This window comes from Polypterus senegalus, chromosome 12 (genome assembly GCF_016835505.1).
Source record: "Polypterus senegalus isolate Bchr_013 chromosome 12, ASM1683550v1, whole genome shotgun sequence".
Taxonomy (NCBI): Eukaryota; Metazoa; Chordata; class Cladistia; order Polypteriformes; family Polypteridae; genus Polypterus; species Polypterus senegalus.
Genome location: NC_053165.1, coordinates 19,043,625 through 19,055,211, shown reverse-complemented (window position 1 = coordinate 19,055,211; position 11,587 = coordinate 19,043,625). Strand labels below are relative to the sequence as shown.

Here is an 11,587-nt window from a genome sequence, read left to right as displayed (position 1 = left end):
ACAGAAATCGAAGATAACACAACTACCCACGACACATTCTTACTGAAGATACATTCCAGACGAGACAAATAAGTTTCCGAATAAAATCAATTTCCAATTTCAATTTTCAGAGAGAGTTGAGCAATAATCTGCGTTTTGCAGCAATCGTCTTTGACGTCCCATTTTTAACATCAGCTTCAGTACCTGTTTGAAAAAAAACTGATGAGAAATAGAAAGGCATTCAGACTTTGCGAATCAACACAAAGCAGGTGTTCGCACGAAGTGATTCACAAATACTGTACATTTAAAAACGTGTAAACAAAACGTCTGAAGAAAGGTACACTCTCAGAACAAATGTAACATAGGTTCATGATGAACCAATGTAATTTACTGTTGGGTAATTTATTTCAACCACTTGATCTCGACTATCTTACTTTGTTTTCTTCCTGTACTACAGTCGCTTCTTCCAGTTATCATTTACTGTGCTTCCTAACATGACGTCATCGCGCTTTCGTAACAACCAATGATTACATGCCAACTAGCCACAGATCCACGTAATCTTAAGAGAATAACCAATCATGTTATACGTCGTGGATGGGTTTTACCCGCGAGAGCCAATGATTTCGTGAGAACTGGGCGGTGGCGGCAATGCCTAGTCCAATGACACTTCTTGAGAGGTGGGCATTTAGTGCTAGTGGGAGGTGGTTGAATGGTCTTAGTTGCGTGTTAAAGTAAAATAAGCCGGCTGTTCGGAAAAACGCTGAGTTGAAGGAGTCGGTTGTAATGCAGTTTTGATTTTTTTTTTCATATTCTATCTCTAGAAACCCTTTTTGAGTTAAATATTTTGTTATTCCCCTATAAGGTCGAGTGCAATGTTATATTTCGGTGGGATTTCGGTAGCTTTGGCGTTGTCTCTTCTGTCAAGCCCCAGCTTGGCTTTGAAGGAGGGAGAATGTGAAGGTAAGACATCCTCTCTGATCATTTTAACTTCCAGCTTTATGATCTGCCAGGTCTGATAGATCTATGGGAGGCACCGATCCATTTATTTGACCAGGTTTTTTTTTTTTTTGTTTAAGGTGTAAAGTGTTTGAATTTGGATGCTGATGGTTTAGTGTGAAATGCAGGAACGAGTGTTTCAAAAAAAAAAAAAAAAAGTTGCATTAGAATTCTGAAACGCAAAGTTGCGATAAAGTAGAGTCATGTAGATTCTGTTGGCTACTGAATATTTAAAGTTATTTGGCTGTTCATGTAACATTTTTATTGTCAGACTTGCTGTGCAGCATCTTTAGTGGTGACTGCATCCGGCGAGTGCAAGAGTTAACTAAAAAAACATGTTTTATTGGTAAAGATACTTTAAAAATATTAGCCGTTTTCCCGCTTTCATCGACTGATCCGTTAAGTTAACATCTACGTTGTACACAAAAGGCGACAATTGCTTACATCTAGGGCTGGAGCGTTTTGTGGGTTTTAGAACGCTTCGAATCCCCTTGTTATACAACAGCGAAGATCGACTGGCACGTGTTTGGGTTCTTCCGCCTTCAAATCGGTCCACAGTTGAGAGGTTTCGAATGTAAATCGGGCTGTTTAGTGTGTTTTAATATAAACAGAACAGTGTTCTCTTATAAAGTAGATTTTGGTACCTTAGTTGCTCTGCTCCGGGTATTCGTGCATCACAACTAAAAGCAGGTTGACTCCACGCCTGTCGGCCGCATTAAGGCTGCCCTTCACTTGAATATATAGCTGGAGCTGATGGTCATTATTTACTTTTGTTAATCCTTCAGTGTGCATGAATTGATAATAAATTCCCAGACAATTATTTTTTAATAAGCGTTAACCGTAATTGTGTAAATTCAAATATTCGTCGTCTAGCTCAGAAGTAGGTAAAACCAAACTTAAAGTGGTAATGCAGAGCACAGCCTGTAGGTGAGTACAAAATTGGCACAACCACAGGAAACGGTGATGTTCATTTTTTTTTTGGTGATGTTAAAAAGGGTCTCCCTTAGGGATCAGGTTTGTGGCCCCAACTCATTTTAATATTTACAAATGATGTGGACAAGGTTCTAATCAATTAGCTGTTTAAATCTGAAGATGATGCTAAAAAAAAGGTGGGGGAATAGATACAGAATCATATAGTTTGTTACAGGGGGTCTTGGAGAGCATACTGGCATGAGGAGATTTGTTGCAGAGGAAATTTTAATGTATTGCACACACAATGGGAGGTCTTAAACCAAACCAAAGTACACCTAATGAGAAGAACAGTGAACCCCTCCCTATCTACATTCTTGTAGTGTACAGAAGTGATCAGGAAAGCTCACTGGATGTTAGGCTGCTGCAATGTGTGGAGTTCAAGTCAAAAGAGGCTATGCATAAGTTATAAGACATTGGTTGGGGGTCAACACCCCATGGAAGACAGCTACAGGGGGTGGCAGGGAGACTTCCCCCACAACGACCATGCAGCTGACCTAACGGCACTGGTGGACATGCGACAGGCTGAAGAGCCGAAGCAGGATATTACTATCTTACCTGTACAATGAACTGATATAATACTTGAGGCCTTACCTGGAGTATTGTTTTCAGTTTTGTTCTACATATTACAAAGAAACACATTGTAGTGCTAGAGAGGGAGAGAGAGTGACTAGGTTGTTTCTGGAACTAAGAGTTGTGAGCTGTGGGGAGAGATTGAAGGAGTTTAATTTTTTCAGTTTACAAAAACTGATTAAGAAGGGGACACGATTAAAAGTGTTTAAAATTTTGGAATGAATTAATACAGTATATTTTGGTTGTTACTTTAAAATAAACTCTGCAACAAGAACACAGGGACACAGTTGGACATTTTAAGGGCTGGTTTTGTGAAAAAAACATTTTTCTTCATGCAAAGAACCAGAGAGACAGGGAATAAGTTACCAAGTAGTATGGTGGAGAGCAGGACTGTAGGGATCTTAAGAGGTTGATTTGATGTTAATTTTTTTTTTTTTTGACAATGTGGGTGAAAGGTCATGCAAAAAAGGCAATTTCCATTCAGTGATTACTTAAGTATATGGGGGGAAAAAAACGTAGGAGGAATGAAGTTGTTGGGTTGAATGGCCTGTTCTTAGTGACAATTTTTGAAATGTTCTCATTTTAATTAAGCAGCATAAGGGAAGATTGCACATCCTAACACATCTCAACTTGGTTTGAGAGCTGAAAACATTATTCAACAACAGAATCTGTGAATCCTAGTCTATATTCTGAGTGCCTAGTCGAAATAAGGCTATATTCATCCTTTTATCAAACCCTGTTTCATATTAATGGGGTCCTGCAGAATGTGTCAGTGTAAAGCAGTATTTTCTGATACATTCACAGTTTAAATGACCGATCAGACCTTTTGTTTTGTCGGTTTTTACTGTAGTATTTAATTTGCAGTATTTTAAGTTTATTTTATTGCATTTATGTACCACCTTGTGGGTGAAAATAAAGTTAATCTCTGAATTTTCACATTTGAATCCTCCTTAGTTTTTTTTTCTGTCACTATGTTGGCCATGTGTCTGTCTTTCAAATCCTTTTGTATAAAGTTCCTCATATTTGAAGTGCAAGAAATGGCAAATTTTTTTCACTGTGCATTTTCTAATCAATTTTTTCCTGTCATCTTAGTGTGTGTCACCTTTTTGGGAAAGTTTTACCAGTCCCTAAAAGATAAAGATGTGCAGTTCACCCCAGCGGAGATTGAGAAGGAATTGCTTAAAACTTGCAAGGACGCAAAGGGAAAGGAAAATCGATTGGTAAGTGCACGTGCGCACATTGTAGGTGTGTTATAAGGTACAGATAGCTTGATCAGAAATTAATATAGGTCAGCAGACTGTAATTTGGTTTACAGCTGTAAAACTAGGATGTCCCCAACAGCATTTGTCATAATATATTTAAATTATTAATTGTATAGGATATGGGGTGCAAGTGTACAGCCCTGCATGGAGTTCCTTTTGTCAGACACAAAGTATGGGTTGGATAATTTGTAAAGTGAGAAATGTTTGACGAGATGGTTGACGGGTACGTTTCTTCTAACCATTTCACAAATTTGTCTGCCTTTATTTTTAATGTAAAGTATTGTCTGCCTTTATTTTTAATGTAAAGTAAGTGCACACACTCTTGAGAGTTTTATTAACTTTTGGAGCTACGACTGTCTTCATTTTGCACTGTGTAGCCTATGATCGCATCAGACTTGCCTTGGATTATAGTGCTGGGCCGAAAAGGAGCTACAAGTAGTATTACAGAAACAAGCTGAGTCTATGCCAGTGACTTCCACTAAATAATGACACCTTTAGGAAATAAATAAAAAATAAAATAGGATATGAAAAAGTATCCAAGTTTAAAACTATTGGTCTGACATTTTAAAAATATTAAAATATGACCTTTAGCTAAAGTGAAGTAATTGTTGAAAGGAAAAATTCTCATTATAAAACAATTCAGTTTTTGACACCCCAGAAAATTGAGTAAAACTAACTAAAGTATATTCACATTTCTCTTACATTTTAATTTCAACTGAGTGAGTAGGAATGTTTTCACTGGAGTATAAATGAGGTGACAAATGGGCCAAATTCCCTTCAGTCATCCAACACACCAGAAAAAACCTGAGAATACAACGGTGAATGACAAAAGGTGATTGAGCAGCTAAAATTGGCAAGTGGCTACAAGAAAATAGTCACACAGTTGAAAATGTCCATTTTCACTCTTGGGCAATAATGAAGTCTGATGAAGCTGAAGATGTTGGAAATAGACACATGTCTATATTGACCTCCCAATATGCACAGGGAGGAAGATGATTTGAGTGACCAAAGACTCTCCAGTGGTGACAACTAGAGAACTGCAGACATTGTCGTGTGGGGTGAAAATCTCTCCAGAACTACATAACCACAAGTTGTTTGGGATTGTCTGCTTTTGTCAAATAAGAAACTTGAGTGCCTACAGTTTTCCATATGTTAGCGAACTTCAAGTGGGACTAAGTTCTATTATCAGATGAAGCGAACATTTTAGTAACATGCATCAGAGGCAAGTTTGGCACAAAGAGTATTATAGGCACGTAGAGAAGTACTTCATCCCTACTCTGAAATAAGGTGGTGGATCTATGATGATGTGGAGTTGTTCTTCTACTGAAGGCTCTGGGGAAAACTTGTAGGGAGACATTACATAATGAACTCAAAGTATCCCCAGATAGTAAATCAAAAACTGACTGCCTTTGCCAGGAAGCATAAATTGGGCCATCAGTGGTTATTCCATCCGGACAGTGATCCAGAGTATGCCTCAAAATGGTTCAGTCACCACAAAGTCAAGGTTTTGCCATGGCCTTCAAGTCCCCTGACCTAAACCCTATGTAGAAACTGGAATGAGCTGAAAATGAGAGTCTAAAAGTGTGGACCCAAGAAATAAGACTGATGTAGTGTGATTTGTGTGGAGGGATCGTTTAATGATCACTGGCCATATGCTCTCCAGGACCCTCATTAACACCTCTGAATTTCGCTTTTTTATTCTTAACCTTTGGAAAGAGGGATGTATTAAGTGAAGGGGTTTGATTAATTGTGGCTCTTGTATATTTAAATACATTTCGCTTTTTTTTTTTTTCTTTCAGATTTTTAGAACTAATTTAAGTGTTAGATTTTCAATATTTTTAAATGAAAGATCAAGAGTGTGTGTTTTTCTTTTTTTTGTGTTTTTTTTTTCACAGCCTATTTTGCTTTTATTTATCCAAGATTTCAATTTAATATTAGCGATGGACACTGCATGGAACAGTGAGTGGCAAGTGTCAATTTTCCGTTCAGTGCTTTGTTTTATGCATATTGCACTCCAGTTACACCTGTGCTGCTTTGTGCTTAAAGTACAAACTGGAACTTGTTTTTTCTGTGTACTAATTGAAATGACCATCTAATATACCTTATGATTACATAAACAAAACCTTGATTTATTGGTAAATATGGCCACCAGATTGAATTTACTTTCAAAGATCTTTGAACACTAACAATCTTGCAGTGGAATAACCAGTTGATAATTTATGTACTGTAGCCTGTATGGTAGAGTTGAAATGCGTTTTTTGTTTTGTGTGTGTTTTTGAATTATTAAAGAAGACTAAAACACTGTTAAGCAAAACTTCATATTTTTTTAAGCATTCTAATATAGAATATATATAGATCCATCTGTCTCCTTAATTGGGGGGGCTTGATATCCATATTGATCCTGGATCCTTTTTACTGTGAAAAGTTTTCTAATGTGTGTTTTTTTTGCCATTTCCTTTCTCCAGTGCTATTACATAGGAGCAACAGTGGATGCAGCAACTAAAATAATCAATGAAGTATCTAAACCTTTAAGCTCACATGTACCTGTGGAGAAAATCTGTGAAAAACTAAAGAAAAAAGATGGCCAAATATGTGATTTAAGATATGGTAAGAATACAAAGGTACTTTTTAAATTACTGGATGGTAGTCGTGATGTTTAAGGTCTCCAATTTTGTATTTTCTCTTCTTTACTCAGATAAACAAGTTGACCTTAGCACAGTGGACCTGAAAAAATTAAAAGTTAAAGACCTGAAGAAAATCCTAGAAGAGTGGGGAGAGTCCTGCAAGGGATGTGCAGAAAAATCTGACTTCATACGCAGAATCAATGAACTGATGCCGCAGTATGCTCCCAGTGCGGCCAGTGCACGGACGGACCTTTGATTTGTGCATTTCTCAAAGACTTGGTGCTTTAAAGCACTTGTCATTTAATCCAGACTGTATGTTGCCATAGTATCTGAAGTGCGGATTTTTATAACTTATTACGGGCCATGTTTCCTTTTGAGATTTGGTTTATATAAAAAAAAGAAATGGAGCAAGAGAGAAAAAAAAAAATGGGCTTAATGTGTTTAGTAAATTGTACTGCCTATTTCCTGGGTATTTTTTTATTAAATACTTGTAAAGGAAGCTGTCTAGTGACAATGTTTATTGATTTTAAGACAGAAAATGCCCTTTGAGTTGTGCAGCCTTTTTAGTAAGTATACTGTAGGTAAGTTTGCAGTCTTTATAGATTTAAAGACCGCTGTATTGGGTAGGCAATACAATTTATTTTAGCCAGAGTGATGGACACACTTTGGTAAAATTCTTCAATACATTATTGAAGATCTCTGGGCAACTAAACAGGCCCATTTCATTCTAAGTTCCGCTTTGCCAATTCTACCAACTTGGGGTGCAAGAACAAAGGTGAGTTGGAATGGACTAAGTCAAGCTTAAAGGGGATTATTGTTTGGTCATACTTGCTAGAGGAATAATTCTGTGTGTATTTTGTTTCGGCCACACTTGTCCAGTAGACCCATTTAAAATTAAATACTTGAGTTGCAGTAAACAGTTTTGAAGATTGTGTTTTGCAGCCTGCAATTCACTTGCAATCAAAGCAATAGATTTGATGTCACTTAATGACATTCCTGTGGAAAATCTATGATTAGTTCAATGTTAACGGGCAGTCTTAATTATCATAAGTGAATTTCATTATATTGTTACTCTGCATGGAGGTATACCTTCAGTATTACTTGTAAATGTGTAAAAACTGTGTGAGTGGTTAATGATTGGTGAAGAGGGTTTACAGAAAGATTTCCTTGGATAAAATTTAAATGCTTTGTTACCTATATTTTAGTCCTACATGTGAGACTCTTGACACAATTGCAAATGATGCCAGACTTCCGTGATGCCATGGGACCACATTTGGTCATTCAGTAAAGTCTAGTTTATTTAGTAAACATGTTAACACAAGTACATTTGCATTTAAAAAAAGAACAAATGTGCACATGAGTAAACTGATTCCTTTGCAGGTTTCTTTAAAGTCTGGGGTTGGGTGCCTTCGACATGGAAGGTTTATTTTAAGTACAATGAATAAGAATTTACAGTATTGAACAGTGACTTGTCTGGTAGTTCAGCAAGGTCTGGACAACTAACTGTTTAATGTGAGTGCCTCGTAACATTTTTTAAACATAATCTAATTCAGGCTTGTGGAGGACCATAGCCTTTCTTGGCAGCTAAGACCAAGTGTGTTAGTCCATGGGAAGGCCAACTAAGGAACAATAAACACACACACTCCCAGTTACCCTTGCCTACACATCTGATAAAAGAAGAAAATGGATTCTACACATGAAAGCCAATGTGGTTTTGGGGAGCAAATTCCATTTTCATCTAAACTCTTCACAATGGTACGTCTCACTTTTGTAACCACACTGTTTTTGTCCATCTCGGCATTCTGCTTAAACTGTTCAAGGGACTTTTCAAAATGCTAATGCCTTGTTGCTAAACTTGGTAAAATATTAAAAGCCTTTTTAAATAACAGGGATGCCTGTTTGTACATCAGACGTGTTGCTGTTTTATACATACTTAAAGTAGCAAGGGTGTGTTTCTTTTGAACACTTGAGTGATATTGGTAGCTCTACTTGGCCCTCCCTTGTGGGGTCCCTGCGTAACATCATCCATCCAAAGTCTTTTTGGCCTGTGTGAGCTTTGTGAAAATCGTGTGAAATACCATCCACTCCAAGAGAAACAAAAAACGCATTTCTTCCTTGATTTAAGTGTGTTTCTTTGGGTTGGGGGGTATCTCAGACCTACTGATCCTTAATTTTCTATTGCAGCAGTTTTTTTGCTTTTTTTTTCCCCCCTTTGTGTGATTATTAAACACAAATGAGAAATAATGTATCTTGTGAAATTATGAATGTACCTCTTGGCAAAGCTTGTCTTGGAGCAATTAGCCTGGAGTTGGAAATAAAAGTTCCTGGTAAACTTTTATCAGAGAATGGTCTCAACTTTTATCAACTGCTTTACAGCTGAAAGTGCATAAAAATTAGGACACACAAATACTTTAATTTGTATATATCTAAAATCCTGTTTAATTTCAGGCAGTTTCTCAGGAACACACTGATCTGGTTCCCAATGATGGACATGACACCAGTTTCTATTGACCATTAAAACAGCTTTTGAAATGATTGAGCTAACTGATCTAGGCATATTGTGGATGTTTTAAAGATGAATGGGCAGAAGACTCCTCTTATTGTGACCTTAGGAAGTGGACTTTTAATGTATTATAGTTTAATTGTTCACTCTGAATTTTCCATAGTGTGTGTGTAATTGTGCTGTGATGAGCTGGGGTCTGAAAGCAGGATTAGTGAAAAATTGGTTAAAGTCAGGATTCACCAATCGGGCTAATTCTGTTTCAGAAAGCCTGGCTTAAACCAAATGTGCATTTCTGGAACAGATTTAGCCAGAATTATGTGATCCGCAATGCCAAAGATGTGCAATTTGTTAATCCTAAGGCTCAGGATTTACTTGTTCCAGAAAGAAAGATTTGATGAAATCCAGATACTGAGACAACCAGTCCTCTGAAACTAACCAGCGACAAAAGAAGGTTTGATGGGAAGGATTAGTGCTTTGCTGTCCCAATAAAGGAGCAGAACATCCAGTCATAGATTGAAAAGTCCTTAACTGTATAGCAGACAAAATGTTGAAAATCTCATGTCCTTTTATTGAATGAACAATTTTTCAGACCCCAATCGGGCATTTTGGCATGTACTGTATTGGTAAATGTTACCATTTTCCAAAGGGGACTTGTTAATATATCTGAACAACCTTCAGAAACATGACACGTTTCAGTGTCGCGCATCATGGCTTTGGGTTGATGCAAATCATGGACGTTGTTTTTCGGGGAATGGTATAGTTTTCTTCTCGAAATCAGAAATACTTTACCGTTTACACACACACAGGCTGTCTTGACGAAACCGAAATAAACAACTTATCACCAAAGCGGACTTCCACAGAGTCGGAAGTAAGGCAGTTAGCTGAATGTAAATGACATTTCTGAGCAGTAGTAACTGATAATAGCTTTGCCTGGTTGAACAAGCTGCCCATTTTCATCCCTTCTGCATAGCTCCTTGCCTTTCAAAGAAGCGCCTCTGAAGACTATCCTCTTCAACGGATGCTTATACCCAATATGCTTATTAATGCGATTTAGATTCGGGATTATGTAATAGAATAAGGCAACAATATTACTTACAGTTCATTTAGCTTATGATTTCACGAGTGATGCACCAGTATGACTATCGGTACGTCTTTTTATCCATTTTAAAAATAGAAAGAGATTGCACATATCCAGATTTTATTAAGACTCAATATCTGGGGTTACAGGTGTGAAGTTAACATTCAAAGAGTGCGCGCCGTGAGATTCCTATTGCAGATTTGTATGTAAAAGTAATTAACCTTTGCTTTATTTTATCATGTCGGGCAATACAGGGTTCGGTGCAGACGGGATAACGTTCGACATTTATCGCAGTAATTGCTGGAACAACTCAATGCCGAGCGCTAAATGTCACCATGGATCTTGCTTAATCGTCTTTGGTGATACTGACATTGCAAAAATTTCATGTTGAGTTTATTTACGATGGCTTTATCATATACTAGATGTAGAAAAGTGTGTTTTGTTACTTCTTTGGGGACATTTTTACAGTATTTTAAACCAGAAAAGAGTACACCTGAGCAAACAAGCGAATAGCTTCGGGGGGCAAGACGACAACTTCCAAAGTGTTGGAAAATCTGAGCTTCCTGTGCTTTTAAAGTATTTATACCAGGAACACGTGCACTCATGAGGCATCGTAAAATCCACCTTAATTAAAAGTCTGTGTGTCCGCCCGGTCGCTGTCTTTGTCATTCCAAAAGATAGGGATCTGCTCTGGCAATCGGAAGGTTGCCGGTTCGAATCCCGTAAATGCCAAAATGGACTCTGCCTTGTTGGGCCCTTGAGCAAGGCTGCAATGCTGAGCGCTTTGAGTACTGAGAAAAGCGCTATATAAATGCAAATAATTATTATTAAATAATAATTATTATTCCAAATGATGGCGCATCACAAACATCTTTAATAATAAAATGCATTGCATTTATGCAACACTTTGTAGAAACATACGATATGCATGTGCATAAAACTTCATTTTAAGTTAAACCACCTTAATGCAACCGTGTATAGTAAAAATGGACGTACCATGCTTTGCGTATAAAAATATGTTAATCTTTAATAAGAATAACATCGAAAATGTGAATAATAACAACAGATCCCGAAGCGGATTATAACTCTGATTAATCAAAGAAAATTATCTGATGCCTTTGTTTCAATTGTGTTAATGTATGTTAATATAACGACAAACAGCTACGTAATGCCCGCAAACATGATCATTTTAAGTTAAATGAGCTTGAATTAGATAAAGTAAACATTCCCATTGGTTCATTTGTTCTCAGTGTGTAATGTCTCCAATAACGGTGTAACGGTTACGAAACCTTCATGAAATACAGGCGTTAAATTATTTTAATATTTCTAGAAATACAAAATTTCCTTCAATTATTAATTAGAAATAATAAGCACGCTATTTATTTGAAGTTATATGTTACTTCTCGGCTATAGCCCTTCCTTACCTCGCAGTATCCTTTTGCGAGACCTAAGAAACAGTCCGAATGTGTTTCCAAGGCACCCAAACTAGGCGTCCGTGCGTGCGGGCTCGCCTGCGTGCTTACGTGCGTGTAACATCACCTAACGAGCTGCGCCTAGCCTTACGCTGGTCCCGCCCCTCAAGGAGCGCGCACATTCCTTTTGT

General features: G+C 37.4%; 1 protein-coding gene across 1 annotated transcript; it reads left to right on the top strand.

The window, feature by feature from the left end:
- Window positions 1-684: 684 nt before the first annotated feature.
- On the top strand, window positions 685-6,802 carry manf (mesencephalic astrocyte-derived neurotrophic factor). Its single transcript, XM_039771124.1, has 4 exons — window positions 685-939; window positions 3,610-3,737; window positions 6,245-6,386; window positions 6,475-6,802. The coding sequence occupies exons 1-4, from the start codon at window positions 852-854 to the stop codon at window positions 6,657-6,659; spliced, it is 543 nt and encodes a 180-aa protein (XP_039627058.1). The 5' UTR covers window positions 685-851; the 3' UTR covers window positions 6,660-6,802.
- The last annotated feature ends 4,785 nt before the right edge of the window (window positions 6,803-11,587 follow it).